At 38.5% G+C, this 17,243-nt stretch overlaps 1 protein-coding gene across 1 annotated transcript in view; it reads left to right on the top strand.

The window, feature by feature from the left end:
* Positions 1–17,243, top strand: part of ALKBH8 (alkB homolog 8, tRNA methyltransferase) — a 44,678-nt gene that overhangs the window by 2,734 nt on the left and 24,701 nt on the right. The window contains exons 2-8 of the mRNA XM_054271802.1: positions 177–312; positions 1,168–1,308; positions 3,169–3,409; positions 4,443–4,574; positions 5,434–5,529; positions 6,952–7,056; positions 10,071–10,141. Coding sequence (XP_054127777.1) covers positions 1,177–1,308; positions 3,169–3,409; positions 4,443–4,574; positions 5,434–5,529; positions 6,952–7,056; positions 10,071–10,141 — 777 coding nt within the window. The 5' untranslated portion in view covers positions 177–312; positions 1,168–1,176. The remainder of the gene's footprint in view (positions 1–176; positions 313–1,167; positions 1,309–3,168; positions 3,410–4,442; positions 4,575–5,433; positions 5,530–6,951; positions 7,057–10,070; positions 10,142–17,243) is intronic.

The raw sequence follows: 17,243 nt of genomic DNA, 5'->3' as shown, positions 1-17,243 counted from the left end.
AGTTTAGGTATTGGGAAGCAACTCTGCTGTCCTGCAAGCCAGAAGGCATGCAAGTGGATGAGTGACTGTTGGGGCAGTTGACAGAGTTAAATAATTACATATAGGGGTGATTGACCTAGTTTTGTTTTTGTTTTTTTCCCTTAAAAATAACTGAAACAAAGCCATTTTTTTGACAGGAAGAGAAGATGGAAGGATTGTTGCCAGGTCGTGATGATAAAGGAATGGAATAGGACAGACAGCTGCAGTTGCATTGTCCAGCTATACTGTTAGGAGGATTTTTGGCAAAGAAGAGAAGATACCTCTAAAATACAGGTAAGGGGTTGTGTTATAGGGACAGATAAAGTCAAAGTCAAACTGCATCAATGTCTGGGAGCTTTGTCATAATCTTACATGAGATCCAGACTCCTCCCTTGGATTTGAAGGAAGTAGAAAAGAGAAAGGAAAAGAATGTAGACTCAAAGAAATGTGGGAAGGTACTGTATGATCTCAATGTAGTGTTAGGCCAAAAGTGGCAAAAGATGCAGCAAAACCTGGAGAATGCCATTGACCTATAAGTACTCACTGATTGGTAAATTCCGTGTTGCTATGAAATTCAGTGGCTAATAAATATATATTTATATATATGTACACAGTTTTCTGTTCCTTCACACAACAGGAATGTGATTTTCATTAAGTTTGGGAGATATGGTAAATGATGTGTGGAGCATCCTAGTTGCTTGCTCTAGGACATGTAAGTCTACTCTCTTTTTTTCTACTCTCAAGAAAGGCAAGTTTGGCCAAATGTCACACTTGGTTGCAATTAGGTAAAAGGAGCCAAACATTTCATCTCCAACTGAAGCATTTGGTGAGGCATGAGAATAACTGAGAAGCTGAGACAATACAAATCTCATGGCACTTCCACACGTTCTTTTTTTCTCATATTCTGCTCTGGAGAGACTGCAGAGAGAAGGAAATTAGCTGAAATTGCTGTATGAAAACAGGAGGGGTAGACAGGTTAAAACCCACAAATGGATCTAGTGATACTGTGAGTGTGAATAAAGGAGTGAAGAGGAAGAGAAAAATGGGAAAATGAAATCAAGCATCACAGCAGTCTTTTAAAGCTTTATTTTTGGGAGAGATCCTTTTCAAGCAGGACACTTACTGTGTGTTGCTATTTCTACTTTCCAGAGAACCAGTATGGAAGCTAAAACCAGTGAAGATCATTTGAAAGTCCAGAAAATGAAGAAGAAAGTATTGAGGAAGCAAGTCAGAGCTCAGCATATGTTGATGAGACACGAGGGCATAAAGTGTGTCTCCCATGCAACACAGGTAGGTGAGATTTTGATGGTAGTGTTAAAATGCTGCTTATCTGTGTTCTCTTCTCACATGTCTTGTGTAAAATGCAGTTTTTAAAAAATGGACTTCCTGAGATTGAGGGTTTTCTGTGCTTCTTTGATTTCAAAGCAGAACTGTACTTCAGCAGTTCAGGGTCTATGGAGAGACTTTGGCCTTTGGATAAGGTTTTTTTTTTAACCTGAAACAGTAGTTACTTGGGTTGAGGAGGAAGGAGGAAGCATTGGAAATGCTATTGAAGTAGGTAAACTTTTATTCTGTTTCTCTGTGGTTTCTTTTTTTTTTTCCTCAGGCTTTTAACTTTTGTACCTTTATATCTTCCATGGTTCTCTGTCAAGTGTAATTTGTCTCATCTGAGCTCACCATTAAAAACATGTCTATCTTGGAAATCTTTTCCATCTTGTTTTTATTAAGGCTGTGGTTCTGTGGGAATTGAGCTGGTTAGCTGACTTGCAACTGTTTAAATGGGGACAGCTTTCTCTTTCCTTGCAGAAAAGAGACCTAGCAGAAAGCTGCTTAGATTTTTGATCTGTAGTGTTCTGCCACAGTAGAGTTGCAGCGGATCAGAGAATGACCTCACAGATACTGATGCAGCAAGAGGTGACAGGAACTTGCAGACAGATAGGGAAGTCAGAGTTTCTAATTTCACTCTCTAATTTATAAGGAAATACAAATGGCTTGAAACACTGTAGAGCAGTATCATTTACCCTATGCTTGTTCATCCTGATCCTGCAAATTCTTCCCATTCAAATATGAAAACATCAGTTAGATCTTTATACATTTTTGTAATAAAATTTGGTTTAATTTTTGCTCAAATTTCAAATCACATGGACAGATGTTAATGACTCAGCAAACTTGTTTGTATTGTAAACTATTTAGAACAAGGACTGTGTCTTTCTAGTGTTGCATGGAAATGGGTCTGTAATTTGGGACTTGTTCCCCTTGAAACTGTCCCAGTTATTATCAATTATCAATCTAATCTATCCAAAGAATAATTTTGGGATCCAGCAAGGTCCTTTTTGATGACAGAACATTTGAATAAATGATATGTGAAACAAAATCCTAGTGCTAGTGGAAAATTTGTGTTAGGAATATAGAAAATACTTCCAGGCTTTGTGCAAGAGTCTGATTATCTGAATTAACATCATCAGTTGCTGCATGTGCTGCAGCAGTTGTTTAGTGGGGGTCTTTGTAGATTAGGTGAAAGGAGTTGTTTGAACCTCTGCATGTCCTTCACACACATGAGTCCCTCCATCAATAACATTCCAGAAAATAGCAGTAATTAATAATGAGGTAAATCTTGAAAAATATGGTCTTTGGCAGACAGCCTGGTGCAGAGCTTAGAGCAGATGTTAACAGAGTCTTCACAATAGGCATAATCACAGCAGTGCTCAGTTTTTTAATGACCCTCCTCTTTGGTCCTAAACCTCATTTTCTGTTTTTTTAGAGAAGTAAAATGCTGTTGTTTGAATTAATTGAACACTTTTCCCAGCTGTTCCAGAAACCACCAAAATTATGTGTGCCAGTGCCACTGTTTGCTTGCAGTGCACTTGTCACACACATGCCACTTCAGTGTGCATTAACTGAGGAGGTGTTTCTGAGAGAGGTTGCAAGGCTTTCAGCCACACTGTGTGCTGGGCAAGCAAAGGTTGCATTAGCCTTGTGTAACAAGCTCATGGAAATGTAAATATCTTGTGCAGAATACATAAAAGAGTGCTCATGGGTTTAATTTTTTTATAGGGCTGTTCTCTTGGTAAAATGTTAGTTTTAAATGAACCAACAATAATCACTAATTCTTTTTTGTTTTGTTTTGTTTTTTAATTCTTTTTCATTTAGAGCCTGGTTATTGCCAATGCTGGTCTTGGTAATGGAATGAGTAGACAGCAGTTGCTCAGAATACTAGAAGAATATGGAGCAATGGAAACACTCTTAATGCCACCAAATAAACCATACTCATTTGTGAAATACAGAACAACAGAAGAAGCCAAGAAAGCCTTTAATGCCCTTAATGGAAAGGAAGTAACATTGGAAGACTGTGACCAAAACATTGTTCTATATATTAATTTTGTGGAAAAAGGTACAGTTGTTCTGCTCTCCTATATATCCAGCTTCCTGCATACTGCTTCCCTTTGCTTTTACTTCCTGGATTGTAAATGTAGGTAAAAGCACACTAGTTTTGGTAAGTAGACACAGAAAATGAAAGCTAGAATCTGAGATTCAGGACATAAAATAATCTTTGCTCTTTGTATTCCAGGTTAGGATACTCTAATTTCAACTGTATTGCTTGTAAGCAAAAGGAAAAAAGATTTGAGTAATTTCCTGACCATTCAGTACTGTGCATGCAGGTTTTGTGATTAAGAAGCCTGGAGAATCTCTGAACAGTTCATTGGATTTCTTGTGTGACTCTAGTCTTGCAGTCTCTATCTCAGCTCCAAGAAGAAAAATATGCACAGTGAAACTTCTGTAGTTTTGTTTCCCCTTCCCCTCCATATTTTTTTTGGCTGATTATAAGCTATTTACTGCAAGAACTGTTGCTCTTTCTGTGAGTTTTCATAGTGTCTAGCAAAAAGGATTCCTGTAGTACATTCTGCTAGCAAATAGCTTTTTTTGAGCTCTTAGGATAGCAAACTGAATGTCCCAACATCAATGATGTTTTACTTTCACCTAGGTATTGTTCTGTACTCCATATTTGTACACATTTGTTTACAGACTATTCTGTCTGTGGAATCTGCTGTATGGTAAATCACTAAAATTCTACAAAATTAAAATGAAATTCAGGTAAAACCTGAAGTGATTGGGAAATTCTGTTTACCATTTACAGGAAAGCCACAAGCAGTTTTGTGTTAGAATAGTGTAGTCTTGTTCATCTTATGCAGTAAAATTTTTAGAAAGTGCTGGAATGATGCAGAACTCAGGCCTTACCCTCTTTTGTCATGACAAAAAGGGATCATTCTTTCTCCTAATAAGACCACAATGAGAGCTCCATTGTATCACTAAACATTTCTACAGCTGTGCTATATTATCATAAAAATAATTATATCTCCATAGGGAACACAGCTTTTAATTTTCTCTAAAGAGTGACAAAATTATGTTTTTTTCATATACCTCAGTTTCCTTGCAAAATGCTGTTCCTACAAGCTTGCCTCCAGGCTTAATGGTAATTGAAAAGATTATTTCTCCAGAGGAAGAAAGGAGGATGTTGGAAAGTATTGACTGGAAAGCAGATGAAGATACTCAGAATGGTGGGTACAACTATAGGAATCCCAACATTCTATACTTTTATGCTGTTTTTTTCCTGCAGTTTCAGGTTACAGGAAGTCTATATCTTGGGAAATATAGTGTCAGAAATGATTCTTGGTTGCTCTTAGCATTTTAGAAATTAGGTCTTACACTGCAAGTGATCCGTTCCTTGGGACAAGAGATCTGAATTGATATGCCAGAACGGATTTACTTGAATAACAAACCTGCATCCAGAAACAATGAAAGTATTTTCTATGTGTCTTGTGCCACACACAAAACTGTTTGTAATTTGATGTCCAACTGAAGAGCTGTGTCTTCTTTTATGTAAAACAAATAACTTAGTGAGGCATACATTCTGGATGGTTTCACTTGAGCTTTTGGAGCTGAATCCTTGATTAAATGAATTCTTGGAAATTACTTCAGACTTCCTGTGTAAATTTGTTCCATGGAGCAATGCAAAAGGTTATTCTGACCTCAGCTAATGTGAAACTTGGTGATTAATGAGAATGATGGATGTTGATGTACCTGTAGGGTATTCATCAGGTGTAAATTCAGAGATCAGGGCAAGAAAAAGATGCATTAAGCATGGCTCAAAAAAATTGGTACTCCCTTTTTCTTGCCTATACAAAAACACCTTTGACTCACAACAGCAGTGAATGGGATGCTTGATGAATTAGAAAAGAAAATAAGCAGAAGTGTGTGCGTGAACAACAAGGGTCACATACTCTGTTTTAACTGCTAATTAAAGAATGTTTAGGCTTAACAGGTAGAATGGAATAGGGAAACATGGTAAATTGCCTGCAATGTTTCATATAGTCTTCATGTAGTCTAATCTTACTTTAAACTTACGTGTTTTTACAGCCCAGAAGACTTTAAAACATAGAAGAGTAAAGCATTTTGGATATGAGTTTCGCTATGATAATAATAATGTTGATAAAGACAAACCATTACCTGGAGGTGAGAATTTCCCTATTAAACTGTGCTTACTTTGCACTGATGTCTGAACCATTATATAAAGCCTGATGTTTGAACCATTATATAAAGTTTATATATCAGTTTGCACTGATGTTTAAACCATTATATAAAGCCTTTAAGCCTTGCTGAGTTATGGCTGTGAGAGTCTGGTTAAAGGAGAGCCTTTGCTGTATCTTAAGCACCCACGCAAAAGTGCTTTTTAATTTTGAGATTCTTTCCAAATTGTTGTTAGTACTTTAAGCTTGTTGTCCAGTCACTTGGAGCAACAGGTTGCTGTCCTTTGTTGAGCTCTGGTCAAATAAGGCTTTTGGGATTGTAATTGTCATTCCTTTTTAGCTTTTTGTTCCATAAAACAATTATGTGTTACAAATTGCATATTAATTTATTTGGGGGATATGACGTATGTTGCTGTATATATTTATCTCAACCAGCTTGAAACTTGCTGGATGCATGCACACTGAAATAAAATTTCCTTTGCTCTGAAAGCAATTTTGTAAAGGTTTCAATAACTCATATTGGGAGTTGAAAGCTGTGAGTCAGAGCAAAGCAAGTGAGTCATCTTATAGACTTAGATCTAAAACTAGCAAAATAGGAGAGTTAAATTCCTGTAAAACTTGAAGGTGTTTAAGGTGGTGCATGTGTACTGGGGTGGATGTAGCATGCAACAGAAGGATTCTCATTATCTTAAGATTTTAACTGTGAAGCTGTATCATTATAGGAGGATTGATATGTGAATTGTTTTCTAGTCTCACAGACTATCTTGTATGTCAGAAAAGCATAAGTACTTCTTGGGAGAAAACAAGAATGAAAATCAGTAGATTCATGGAAGGGATAGTAGTAACGTGTTTGTTGGTGTTACCTGCAGCAGAATTTTTCAATCAAGTCCTCTGGTGAAAGAGCAAACCAAAGGTTCATTGGAGGACTATGCCTTCCATTCCTGTTTCAAGACCAGCTTAACTTCAGCAGATTTTTTGGTGATATTTAATCTAATTCAGTAACAAATTTCCAGGGACTAAATTTTTTAGGGATCTCTTTGCACAACTGACTCTCTGCATAATAATTTTGCTTCTCGACTGCAACTTTTTTATTGTAATTGGTGAAAACCTTTCCTCTGATTTGATGTGGTTTTATTTATGTGTAGAGATACTACAGTTTGCATTTGTAAGGAGTACTCTGTTTCTGAATGCAGAGGGCTTGGAAGAGTGGCCCTTGTAATTTTGAGACCTTCAAGAATATCGGACTTGAAGATTAGGCCTCCAGTTCTGATGTGTATGTTAGCAGCAGATGCAGAGTAATCATCATTAAAGATGGACTTGCATGTATATGAAGCTACTTCTATGTATTTTCCTAGTTATATTGTAAAAAGCTGTCCTGTCTTGTTTACAGTTCTCTTTCTATAACCAGGTCTTCCTGAAATTTGCAACCCATTCTTGGAGAAGTGCTTAAAGCAGGGGTATATCAAACATAAACCTGATCAACTGACTGTAAATCAGTATGAACCTGGACAAGGTAAGTTCATTTGTCCCTCAAAAATTTTGAACTCTATTTTATATAGGGATTTAACCCTGGTAGGGAACTAGGCACCATGCAGCTGCTTGCTAACTCCCCTCACTGAGGTAGAGGATAAAATTGGAAGATAAAAGTGAGGAGGCTTGAGATCAGGACAGTTTAGAAAGTTAAAAAAAAGGCAAACAAAACAAAAGAAGGCAAATGATGCAAAAGAAATCCTCAGCTACTGGTCAATCAGTGCTTAGTCCCTGAGTAATGACATCCCTGGTAAACTTCACCCTCAGTGTTATTACTTATCACAATGTCATACGATCATATGGAATATTCTCTTGGTCACATGGGGCCACTTGTCCCAGCTGTGTGCTCTCCCAGCTGACTTGCTGGTGGGGAAACATGAGAACCATAAAAGACCTTGATGCTGTGTAAGCACTGCTTAGAAAGAGGTTAAAACATCCATGTATTACCTACACTGCTTTCATCACACATCCAAAGCATAGTACCATACGGGCACCTGTGGAGCAAATGAACTACAGCCAAACCAGTACAACTTCACTAAAAAGCAGGAGAGTGTAGCATCTAACTGTGGAATGGTATAGGAACAGGATTTAAGCACCTGCTTAGTGTATTTCCTCTGTGACCAGAGATGCTTTGAAACAAAACTAAAGTTTTAGTACTGGTTTCTCCACATGGGAACTTAGGTTTAGAATTGCAGTTGGTTATGGAAAATTATGGTGTTTGAGTCCAAGGTCATGATTTGAAAGCTAACTATAAAAAGATACAGGAATAAATAGTCATATTTGGTCTTCTAGTTCAGTGGATTTTTTTAGTCCGAACTTGTTTTGCTTCCTGTAATGTGCATACAGTCTCTAAGAAATGGAGACTCTCCTGCTGTTAGTACACATGAAATAATGTTAGTGCATGGGATATATGGAGTGTTAATTGAGCTGGTTGGCTGACTTGCAACTGTTTAAATGGGGACAGCTTTCTCTTTCCTTGCAGAAAAGAGACCTAGCAGAAAGCTGCTTGGATTTTTGATCTGTAGTGTTCTGCCACAGTAATATGATGCAAGCAGTGTTCCCTTATCCTAGCAATGAGGAATTACTGTATTTTTGTATTTTTTTCCAAACTGGAGGCTTCTGAAGAAAAACAAGCTTCTAATCACACTTCTAGGGAACAAATCACGTGCTGTACTTTTTGCTAAGCTTAGTCATCAAGGTTAAGTATCTGGCTTGCTTTCCAGGGTGAGTATCTCATTTGTCCTTAGGAAGAAAGAACAATGGCTTTACTCTCAGAATTAATGTCTGGCAGCAATTAGAGTGTCTGCTGAACAAGGGTCTGATCCTATTTGTTTGTGTATCTGACAATCTGTTAAGTTGATACATTTTGTACTTCTGGTTGGGACGTCTGAGGAAATTAGTTAGAATTGTAGATTTCTATCAAGAATGGAAGCAGAGTTTTTTGAAAAATCAAACAAAAACCCAATCCCAACACAAAATACCCTTTCTTAAGTGCAAATCATTAGGATATGAATGAGCACAGAGTGCAGTCAGATTGATACTGCCTGCATCTTGGTTCTGAGGTGTTTTTTCCCTGGAAATTATACTTGAAATTTTGGAAAATGAGTTATGGCTATGAGTATCTAAACTGGAGGGACCACACATAAGATAAATTAAATGAGATGTGTGGGTCAATGTGGTCTTGGTTGAATTACTGGTGACAATGTGGAGAGCTGTCAGTGTTCTCCTGCTGCACAGTGAATTGCACAGACTTCAGTGTGCCTCTTGAGGCAGAGCCTCAGTGCTTTGTACCGAGGCAAAGTTGTGAGCTGTAACAAACAGGTATCTATCTGTCCTTGGTTTTCAAGTCTCACTGATTTTTCTGTCAGATTAAATGCTGGTCTCATAAAACACTTGTATTGTTTTCCCTGAAACTAATGGAATTCAGAATATTTACGTCTGGATGTAAAATCTGCTGCATAATAAGGGTGCTTTATAGAGCTGACTAACACTTCAGAAAAAATTGTCTTCAACTCAGGAATTCTCTACACAGCCCAAAATCAACTTGGGTAGAATTTTTGATAATCAAATAAAACTGTTTCGGTTTGGATGGTATGGGAATGATTCTGTCTGCCTTGGCCTGCAGTGGATCAGAGGAAGGTGCAGTTGCAGTTTTCCCAAGCTGTCTGCTGTTCTCCCTTGCTCACTGCTGACTGCTGTTCCCCACCATGTGGTGAGATCTTGCTGTGGCATGCACACTGCTGTTCTAGCATTTGGCATTAAAATGTGTGACACAAGCTGCAGGGATTGGCAGTTTCTTTCCAATTAGCAGATATTAAAGAAAAATCTAAACAAACCCCTAAAAATGACTGTCCTTTTGGCAATTCTCAGTTATGTGTGTGTATATAACAGATGTATTACCCAGGGGTTAGCCTAGCAGGGATGTTGCTTTGCCTAGGAAGTGCAAAGCACAGGCAGACGTGATCCTAGCAGTGCCTGCCTCTGAGGTAGCAGGTCCTAATGCTGAAGCTGAAATTCTTAATGCAGTCATTTGCTTAGGAAATAGAGGGATTTGGAATTACTCCTCTCTGAAGGGAATGAGGAAGAAATATATTATTGTGGATGACCTAAAGCCCAAAATCGCCATAGGTACCATAATTGTTGCTTCTAAGGGTTAAACTGCCTGCAAGGAGAGCAAAGTGCTTGAGCTTCTCTCTGCAGCAGGGAGTCCATCCAGGAATGAGCAAGGCCTTGGAGTAACCTGAACTATCTTCTAGGTATTTCTACTGATTATACAAGACACTTAGGTTAATTGTGTCCATCTAATCTGGGCGTGAGACAATTCCCTTGTTTATGGTTAGTTTTGTTTGTTCAACCATACATCCCAGTTTTCCATAGGGACATCCATAGAAACAGAGCTTGCCAATGGAGGTAGCACTCTATTATTGTTGTTATTATTATTATTATCATTATTGTAGTCACTTTTTTGTTGTTTGTTTTTGTTATTTTTTTAAACAGGAATTCCTCCTCATACTGATACACATTCTGCTTTTGAAGATGAAATAATCTCTCTCAGTTTGGGAGCTGAGGTAAACTTAATGTTTGCATGTGGTCTGATGCTTTACTGAGAAGTCACATTTTTACATTGTTAATTTGATTTTCCATGGTGTCTGTCCACATTCATCTGAATTTAATATCAAGTATGAAAGGTGGTATGACATGTTAAGTAAATAAGTGACTGCAATATGATGGTGTCACTAGAAGATTAATTGATACAATGATTGAAAGATCATCGATACAATGATTTTTAAATTGTGGCATTCAGATCTCCATTGACCGTCCTTCGTATTTATTTCATGCTTTAATTTCACATATTCTGCCTTAGTACTGCAGCCCTGGGCTTTCTTATCCTTTCCATTCCAATGAAAAGGCTGACTCTGGCACTGATGCTGTCTTACTTCATTGATGTAACACCATAAGCAGTGCATTTCTAGGTTATTGTATTGCAGCATACCTCAGCATACCTGAGACCTTGATGGTCTCAGAGATGGCCAAAAGCACAGTGATTTTAATCACATGAAAAATACAAATCTTTCTGGGAAGTGGTCTGCATGGAGCATTTTGAAGCTGTAAAAAGCTGGAATGTGTACATTTCAACCAGGGACACAGCCAGACTTGGACCATTTCTAGATATTTCAGGCATAGGCATTGGATTGCAGCCTGTTAGGTTTCTCACAAATTTCAGTGCCTTTTCCTGATGGGCCATAAATGCACTTTTCAGGTGCAGGCAGTCAAAACACAGATATATTTAAACAAGCCAGTGGCCCATGAAATGCTCTGTTGTTTATGGTTTTTCTTTCTAGTACTTCTACAATTTTTTATGATTTCTTTGTGGTTTTGTGCATTTAGCTCTTCATCTCATATTAAAATTAAAATATCAGTTGCAGTAATATGTGGTTTACCTATTTTAGGAGCAAAGCCCCCTTCTCTATTCCCATTAAATCTTACTGCAGGCAAAATTTACACACTCTATTAATAAATAATTGATCTTACACATACAGCATCAACATTTGGTGTCTTTCTCTTCTTTGTACTTTTCTCTCTGTAGGGTGTTTTTTCCTACTTGAATACATCAGGCTGCAATGTGGTGGAAAACATGCATAAAGCCATATGTCTTGTCCTTTCTTTGTTCTCTTCAACAGTAAATGCACACATTTAAATAAAAAGTGCCATAAAGAAATAACCTTGCAACCCAGCTGGTTTTGTATTCTATTTTGGAAATTGGCAGACACTTCAGAGGAAAAAAAGGAAGAAGAATGAGTAATGGAAAGAGCATTTCTTTCAATTGCTTATATGCTTGTCCCTCCAGGATCTGAGTTAGGCAGATTGTGGTAATTAATAACTACAATAAATGCTTTGGCTTATGAAAAAGAAGTCTGGCAGAACAGAGGACTAAACACAAAGACCCTCCCAGCCTGGTGACTTAGTTATCACCACAGATTCTCAAACTTTTTGTATCATCTTTACAGGCCCACAGAACTGCTTAGGTTGGATGGAATCTCTTAAAGTCATGTAGCCCAAGCTCTTGATTAAGTAGGGTCAGGTTGTCCAAGACTCTGTCTGGTTGTGTTTTGAATGTTTATGCAGGTGGAGACTCAGCACCTCTGTAGGCAATATTTTGTAGTATTTGACCTCTGTCACAGTAAAAATCCAGACTGTTTCTTTGTGTTCTGATGGAATGGCATGGGATTTAAATTGTGTCCATTGTTGCTTGTCCTGTTGGTGTACATTGTTAGGAAGAATTGGGCTCCTTCTTCATTCCTTTCTGTCATTTATTCACACATATAAATAAGAGCCATCTTCCCTGACCCTTATCCATCCCTTGTCCAGGCTGGTCAGTCTCTACTCTGTCAGCATCCCCTTATGTAAAGATATTCCTTAATAATCTTTATGGCCCTGTCCTGGACTTGCTCCAATAAGTCCATGGCATTCTTGTAGTGGGAAGCCCAGTCCAGTTCCAGTACTGGACAGAGTACAAGAGATACCCCCTCACCAGGGCTGATAAGTGAGGAAGGATCACCTCCCTTTACCAGCTGAGTGCTCTTCCTAATGTAACCCAGGATGCTGTTGAGCTTTTTTTCTCCAAGAGTACATTGGTGGCTCATGTTCAGCTTCTTGTCACCAGGACCTCAAGGTCATTTTTAGCAAAGCTGCTTAATAGCTCATCAGCTGCCAGTGTGTAAAGATACGTGGAATAATTCCTGACCCAGGTGCAGGACTTTGCACTTCTGTTTGTAGAACTTCATGAGGTTCCTGTTGGCAGCACTTGTCCAGCCTGTCCAGATCCTTCTGAATGGTGGCACAACCATCTGATATCAGCCACTTCTAGTTTTATTTTATCTGTAAATGTGCTGAACGTGTGCTCTGACCCATCATCCAGGTCACCAGCCCTGGTGTCAATCCCAAGGGCAGCCCACTAGTGATGTTTAATTTGTTTCTGCAAACCTGATTTATCGTGAAAAATGGTTATTGGCATATATGTTCATTTTAAATATAAACAGTCTTGCAAATAAAGACATGATTCTTTGCAACAGTGCATTTGTCTTGCATCAGATAATCTTCAGCAATCCAGGTTCTTACACCTGCATGAAATGAGGTGAAAATGTAGGTGTGAGATCCTCTTTCCTATCACAGTCTCATGAAACAGATTTTTCAAGAGGCACAGAGGGCCAAGTGGTGGCCCTGGTTGGTGCAATCCATCCAGTGGTGTTTTGAGGAGTTTACAAGATGGATTAAACTTGTTTTGAAGGAGGAAAATTTCATTATTGCTTGGCAGTTCTGCCTAGCTTATAAAAAACTTCTCAATAGTTAGAGGGCAAAGCAGTGCAAGGTGATTTGTCTTGTCCTATAATACTTCAGGAAAAGTGGGGGTCTCAGGCTAATCTTTCCTGTATGTGACCCGTTTCTTTACCATCTTGTGGGAAACTGCAGAATAAAATGCGACTTTTAGAATGTCCTGTGGACTCATAATTGCATTTTATAAATCACCACATTCACCCTGTCTTTATAGGAGTTGATAAACTGAAATTATTAATGAATATCAGTTTCAATGCTCTGTTATTGAATGCAACTTTCTTTTATTCAGAAATTGTCATACTAGGAAAGACAAGGCAATGTGGTAAATTTAGATGAAGTGTCTTTTATTAAACTTAATGGCAAATCATATTCTGTATCCATAATTTTTAACAAAGTTCTGCAAAACAGGAACCAATCCTTTCTGTTGAGAATTTTGGTTTTATTTCAGTTAGGTGTTATTTTCAGTGCCTCCATTTGGTGTCTCTAAAGATATGCAGTTTTACAGTATTTCATCAGAAGACTGGCCAAGTTTGCAGCTGTCTCAAAAGAATCCTCATTTTAACCTGTGTTGAATTTTTCTTCGCAGGTGTGCTGCAGGAGCTTGATCAATATTGAGATTTCTGTTTTTCCAGTTTTCCTAACTTGCCATTTTATATGCTGCTGTGTAAGGCCTTGATTCATTAAAACTTTAGAAATACAGAGGTAGCATTTCTATTATGAGCTCAGTAGTGCTATGAACATATCCAACCCACAGAAGAATTTTCCCTTCCTGGCTGCAGATCTTACTCCCAATCTAAAGTTACCAACAACCTATAGTTCCTCCTTGTCAGCTCTGCCCTGCTGTGTCTGAGACTGCTGTGGGACACCTACTGTGCCCTGCCAGACAGCAAAGCACAGTCACAGTTTGCTCCAGAGGGATGTTGGTTTGGCACAATATCCTGATTTATGTTGCTATGTCCTGTTTTCCTAAGATGCAGCCCCAGTCTTGTCATTCTCTTCTCCTTAGCTCTGCTTTTCCTTGCCTTACTCTGATTCCTATGTCTTGGGCTGGCAAAAGGCTGGTGCAAATGCTGACAACTGCTGTGATGCTCCAGGCCCTGATCTAATGCCTGAGGAAGGAAAGCTTTAGGGATATCAGCCAGATTTGTGGCTCAGGGTTAAAGAGGGGGGGCTGTGTATGGGTCATCCTTGACCTCTGCCTAGCTTCTGTTCATCTGAACACAATCATCATCTCTTAGCCTGTGGATCTTAGGTGCTTTGATCTATAAAGAAAACCTGTGAGTCTCTTAAGCCTTGAAAGCAGAGCAATGTTTCAAAGAAAAGCTTCAGCAGACCTTTTGAACAAGCTTTGAGTATGGTCATTCTAGAACTGATGGAATGAGGTATGCTGCTTCTATTCATCTCTCAGTCTGATAATTGACCATTTTCTGGCACTTTTGCTTCTTACCTGTTGATCTATTTCCAATCTGTCTTGGCTAACAAACAGAAACCTGTGGCTGGTACAGCAGCAGCTGTTTCTGTAATAGCTGAGAGATTTTATGAGAAGCCTTTAGGAAGTCTAGACTGTACCCAGCCTTTGACAGTTAGCAGCTGTTTTGTGTCTTGCATGAGCTTTAATAAGATAGACAGGCACTAGGTACTGCCGTGTGGTCCAGCTCTTCCTCTGCTTACCTTGGCTAGTTGCTAATTCAGCTTAATTTGTTGTTTACATATATATTGGGGTTTTTTTCTTGTAAGGAAAGGCAGAAAGCATCTTACCTATTTAAAGAATTACTATGGTAGGGGCTATACCAAAGTTTTTTTCTCTATGTTGGCAGGATGATGGTAGTGGATGAAATAGTAGTAACAGTCATCAGTATTTCAAAAGATATTGTATTGGCAGAATCAAATTGTCTCTGAACCCAAATGGAAGATACTAATTTTAATCACTACAACCTAATGCTGAGTTTAGAAATTTGTTCAGATGATGTAGGATTCCTAAAGCTCAGTAAAGTGCTTTTCCAGTCTGTAAGACAGGTGCAACTCAAGAAACATGTCTTACAGTCATTGATTTTATTGGTTCTTGAAGAATAGCAACTTGCAGTGGTTTTAGCTGGAAATCCAGATGGACATAATTTATAATTGTATGCCAAGTTTAGTTGGTTTGTCCCATTTAAAGTGGTATTTCATTTTTGAAAACTAATGAGCTGCTCCAAGTGAAAGGTATGCTGAGCACTGCAAGGTAAATGCATCAAGCTTCATAAATCTGCCTCTTCTGTTTGCATATGCTCTGTATAGATATATCCTGTGTGTTTATTTCTGTCCATGTCATACCATGGTTGACTGTCACTGAGCTTGGATGAGGTACAAGAAGCACCAAAATCAAGGGAGAACTTCCTTTTGACATAATTGAACATTGAAATATGCCTTCTGAGATAAGTAACAAAGCCTGCAGCCCCTTCATGGAAATACTTAAAGCAGTCTAACTGTCTCTTTTGGGAAAGGTGAAACATTCTGTTCTGAGTTTTTATTTCTGCACTGTATGTCTCTGCCCCATTTGTGTACAGGTTTCTGTTCACAGATACCAACATGTACTGCTGATGTTTCCACCCGATGAGTTATTTTAACTCTTGCAAGGATCCTGAAAGCCCAGCTTTCATGTAAACTGTTCAGAGGGAACCTGTCCTGCAGTAAAAAAAACATCTTTGGTTGTTGATAGGCTAACTCCTGTTTTAGCCAAGGGTAACAAGAGCAAGGCACCCACTGTGTGCAATTAATGTTGATAAGCATTTGTTTCCCAAGTGCTGTAGGAATCTGCTAACCAATTTTAATTTGTATGGAGATGGTACAAGAAGAGCATTCTGATTTGGTCAGAATTGCCCTCAGAACAATGATTTGGTAGCATTATTTCCCCAGAAGCTGTATGGCAGTAATTTGTGAAGAAACAGGACAGTAGTGTGGAGATGTTGCTTTCTCTGTTACCTCCTCAGCTACTTGGGAAGAACAAGATCAAAGCTAAGTTATGACAGAGCCATATTTCAAGATTTTGTATGTAAAAATATTCTTTTTTGCTCCCCTTTCATATTGGTGTGACATTACAGTTTCCAGCTGCCTCTTTGTCTGAGGCTGGGTATTTACTATGAGTAGGCCAATACCAGGTAAATAACTCTGGAAAGGTTGGTCTCCTTTCTCCCTTCTGTTGGTTTTGTACCAGCCTGCCTTCCTCTCCACAGAAGGAGGAAACTTATCATAGTCCATACCTTTCCATAAAGCTGTTCCCTGCTATGCAAAGCCCAGTAGCTCCTACTTCAGTGCTGAGGAAGGAAGGCACCCTGTGGTTTTATTCCTGAATGTGCAGAATGTGCTGTGACTTGCTGAGCTATTTCTCCTGGGTCTGCTAGAGTGGGAAGTTGCTTTTCTCCGTTCTCTGTAGTGGTTTTGTTTCCTGTTCATGGTCCATTATTTTGGCTACTGAGGGGGAAGGCAGAGCTGTGGCTTCTCCTGGCTCTTAACAGTTTGCTTTCTTCACGGTCAGTTGGTTGTTCTTTTTAGCATCCTGTCTTTTGTTTGAGCTGTTTTAGTGTTGAGAAAGGGTTGTGGAAGAATATTCTCTTTGTGTGCTGAACTCCTCTGGGCAGTGTATCCAAAGTGAATGTGGAAAGAGATATAAGAAACAGCAATTAGGAAGAATTTGAAAATTAAATCCACTCAATATCACACAGAAAAATACATTGAGATGCTATAAGAAATATCATATGGTTCCAGTTATTTTTGTGTGATTGTGAGAGAGCGCCTACTGTGACTGAAATACTTTCTAAAATGTTTGCAGTCTGCAGTAGGGCTTAAGATTTTCTAATTGGGGTCATAACTGCTAAATAATGAAGGAAAGCTTCTGCTTAATTCCTTTAGCAGCTTGATTCTCTTTTACCAGAACCTGTTGTCTCCAGGCTATTTGCTGTTTCTGTAGTGTGCTTATTTTGTATGCTGAGGCAGCACCATTTCATTTTCAATCCTCAGATGTCTGGCTGTTAAGGCGCTACCGTGACACACAAATACAGACACTGAATTTTTCAGGGAAGCAAATGTACTCTCTAAAAAGTATCTTGCTATTCCATAGCTATTGCTATATATTTCTAATTGGTTTTCATGTGGTAGGAAAAATGTAGATAGGTAACAATCTTGGAAAAACATTATATTATAGTGTACAGTACCACTCATTTTAAATTAAAGCCTTTTTTTTTTTCTCTTTTGCGCTTCATGCCTCCCATGTATCCTTCACTATGATACATGAACCATTCTTCTGTGGTGGTGAGATTAATGAGCATGTTTAAATATGAAGCTTCTATTTATTCCAGT

The sequence above is a fragment of the Melozone crissalis genome, unplaced genomic scaffold (assembly GCF_028551555.1).
Source record: "Melozone crissalis strain CALT ecotype California unplaced genomic scaffold, PUWL_Pcris_2 ptg000013l_1, whole genome shotgun sequence".
In the NCBI taxonomy this organism is placed as follows: Eukaryota; Metazoa; Chordata; class Aves; order Passeriformes; family Passerellidae; genus Melozone; species Melozone crissalis.
Note: the sequence above shows the minus strand (reverse complement) of the source record. Positions and strands in the feature narration are given on the sequence as shown.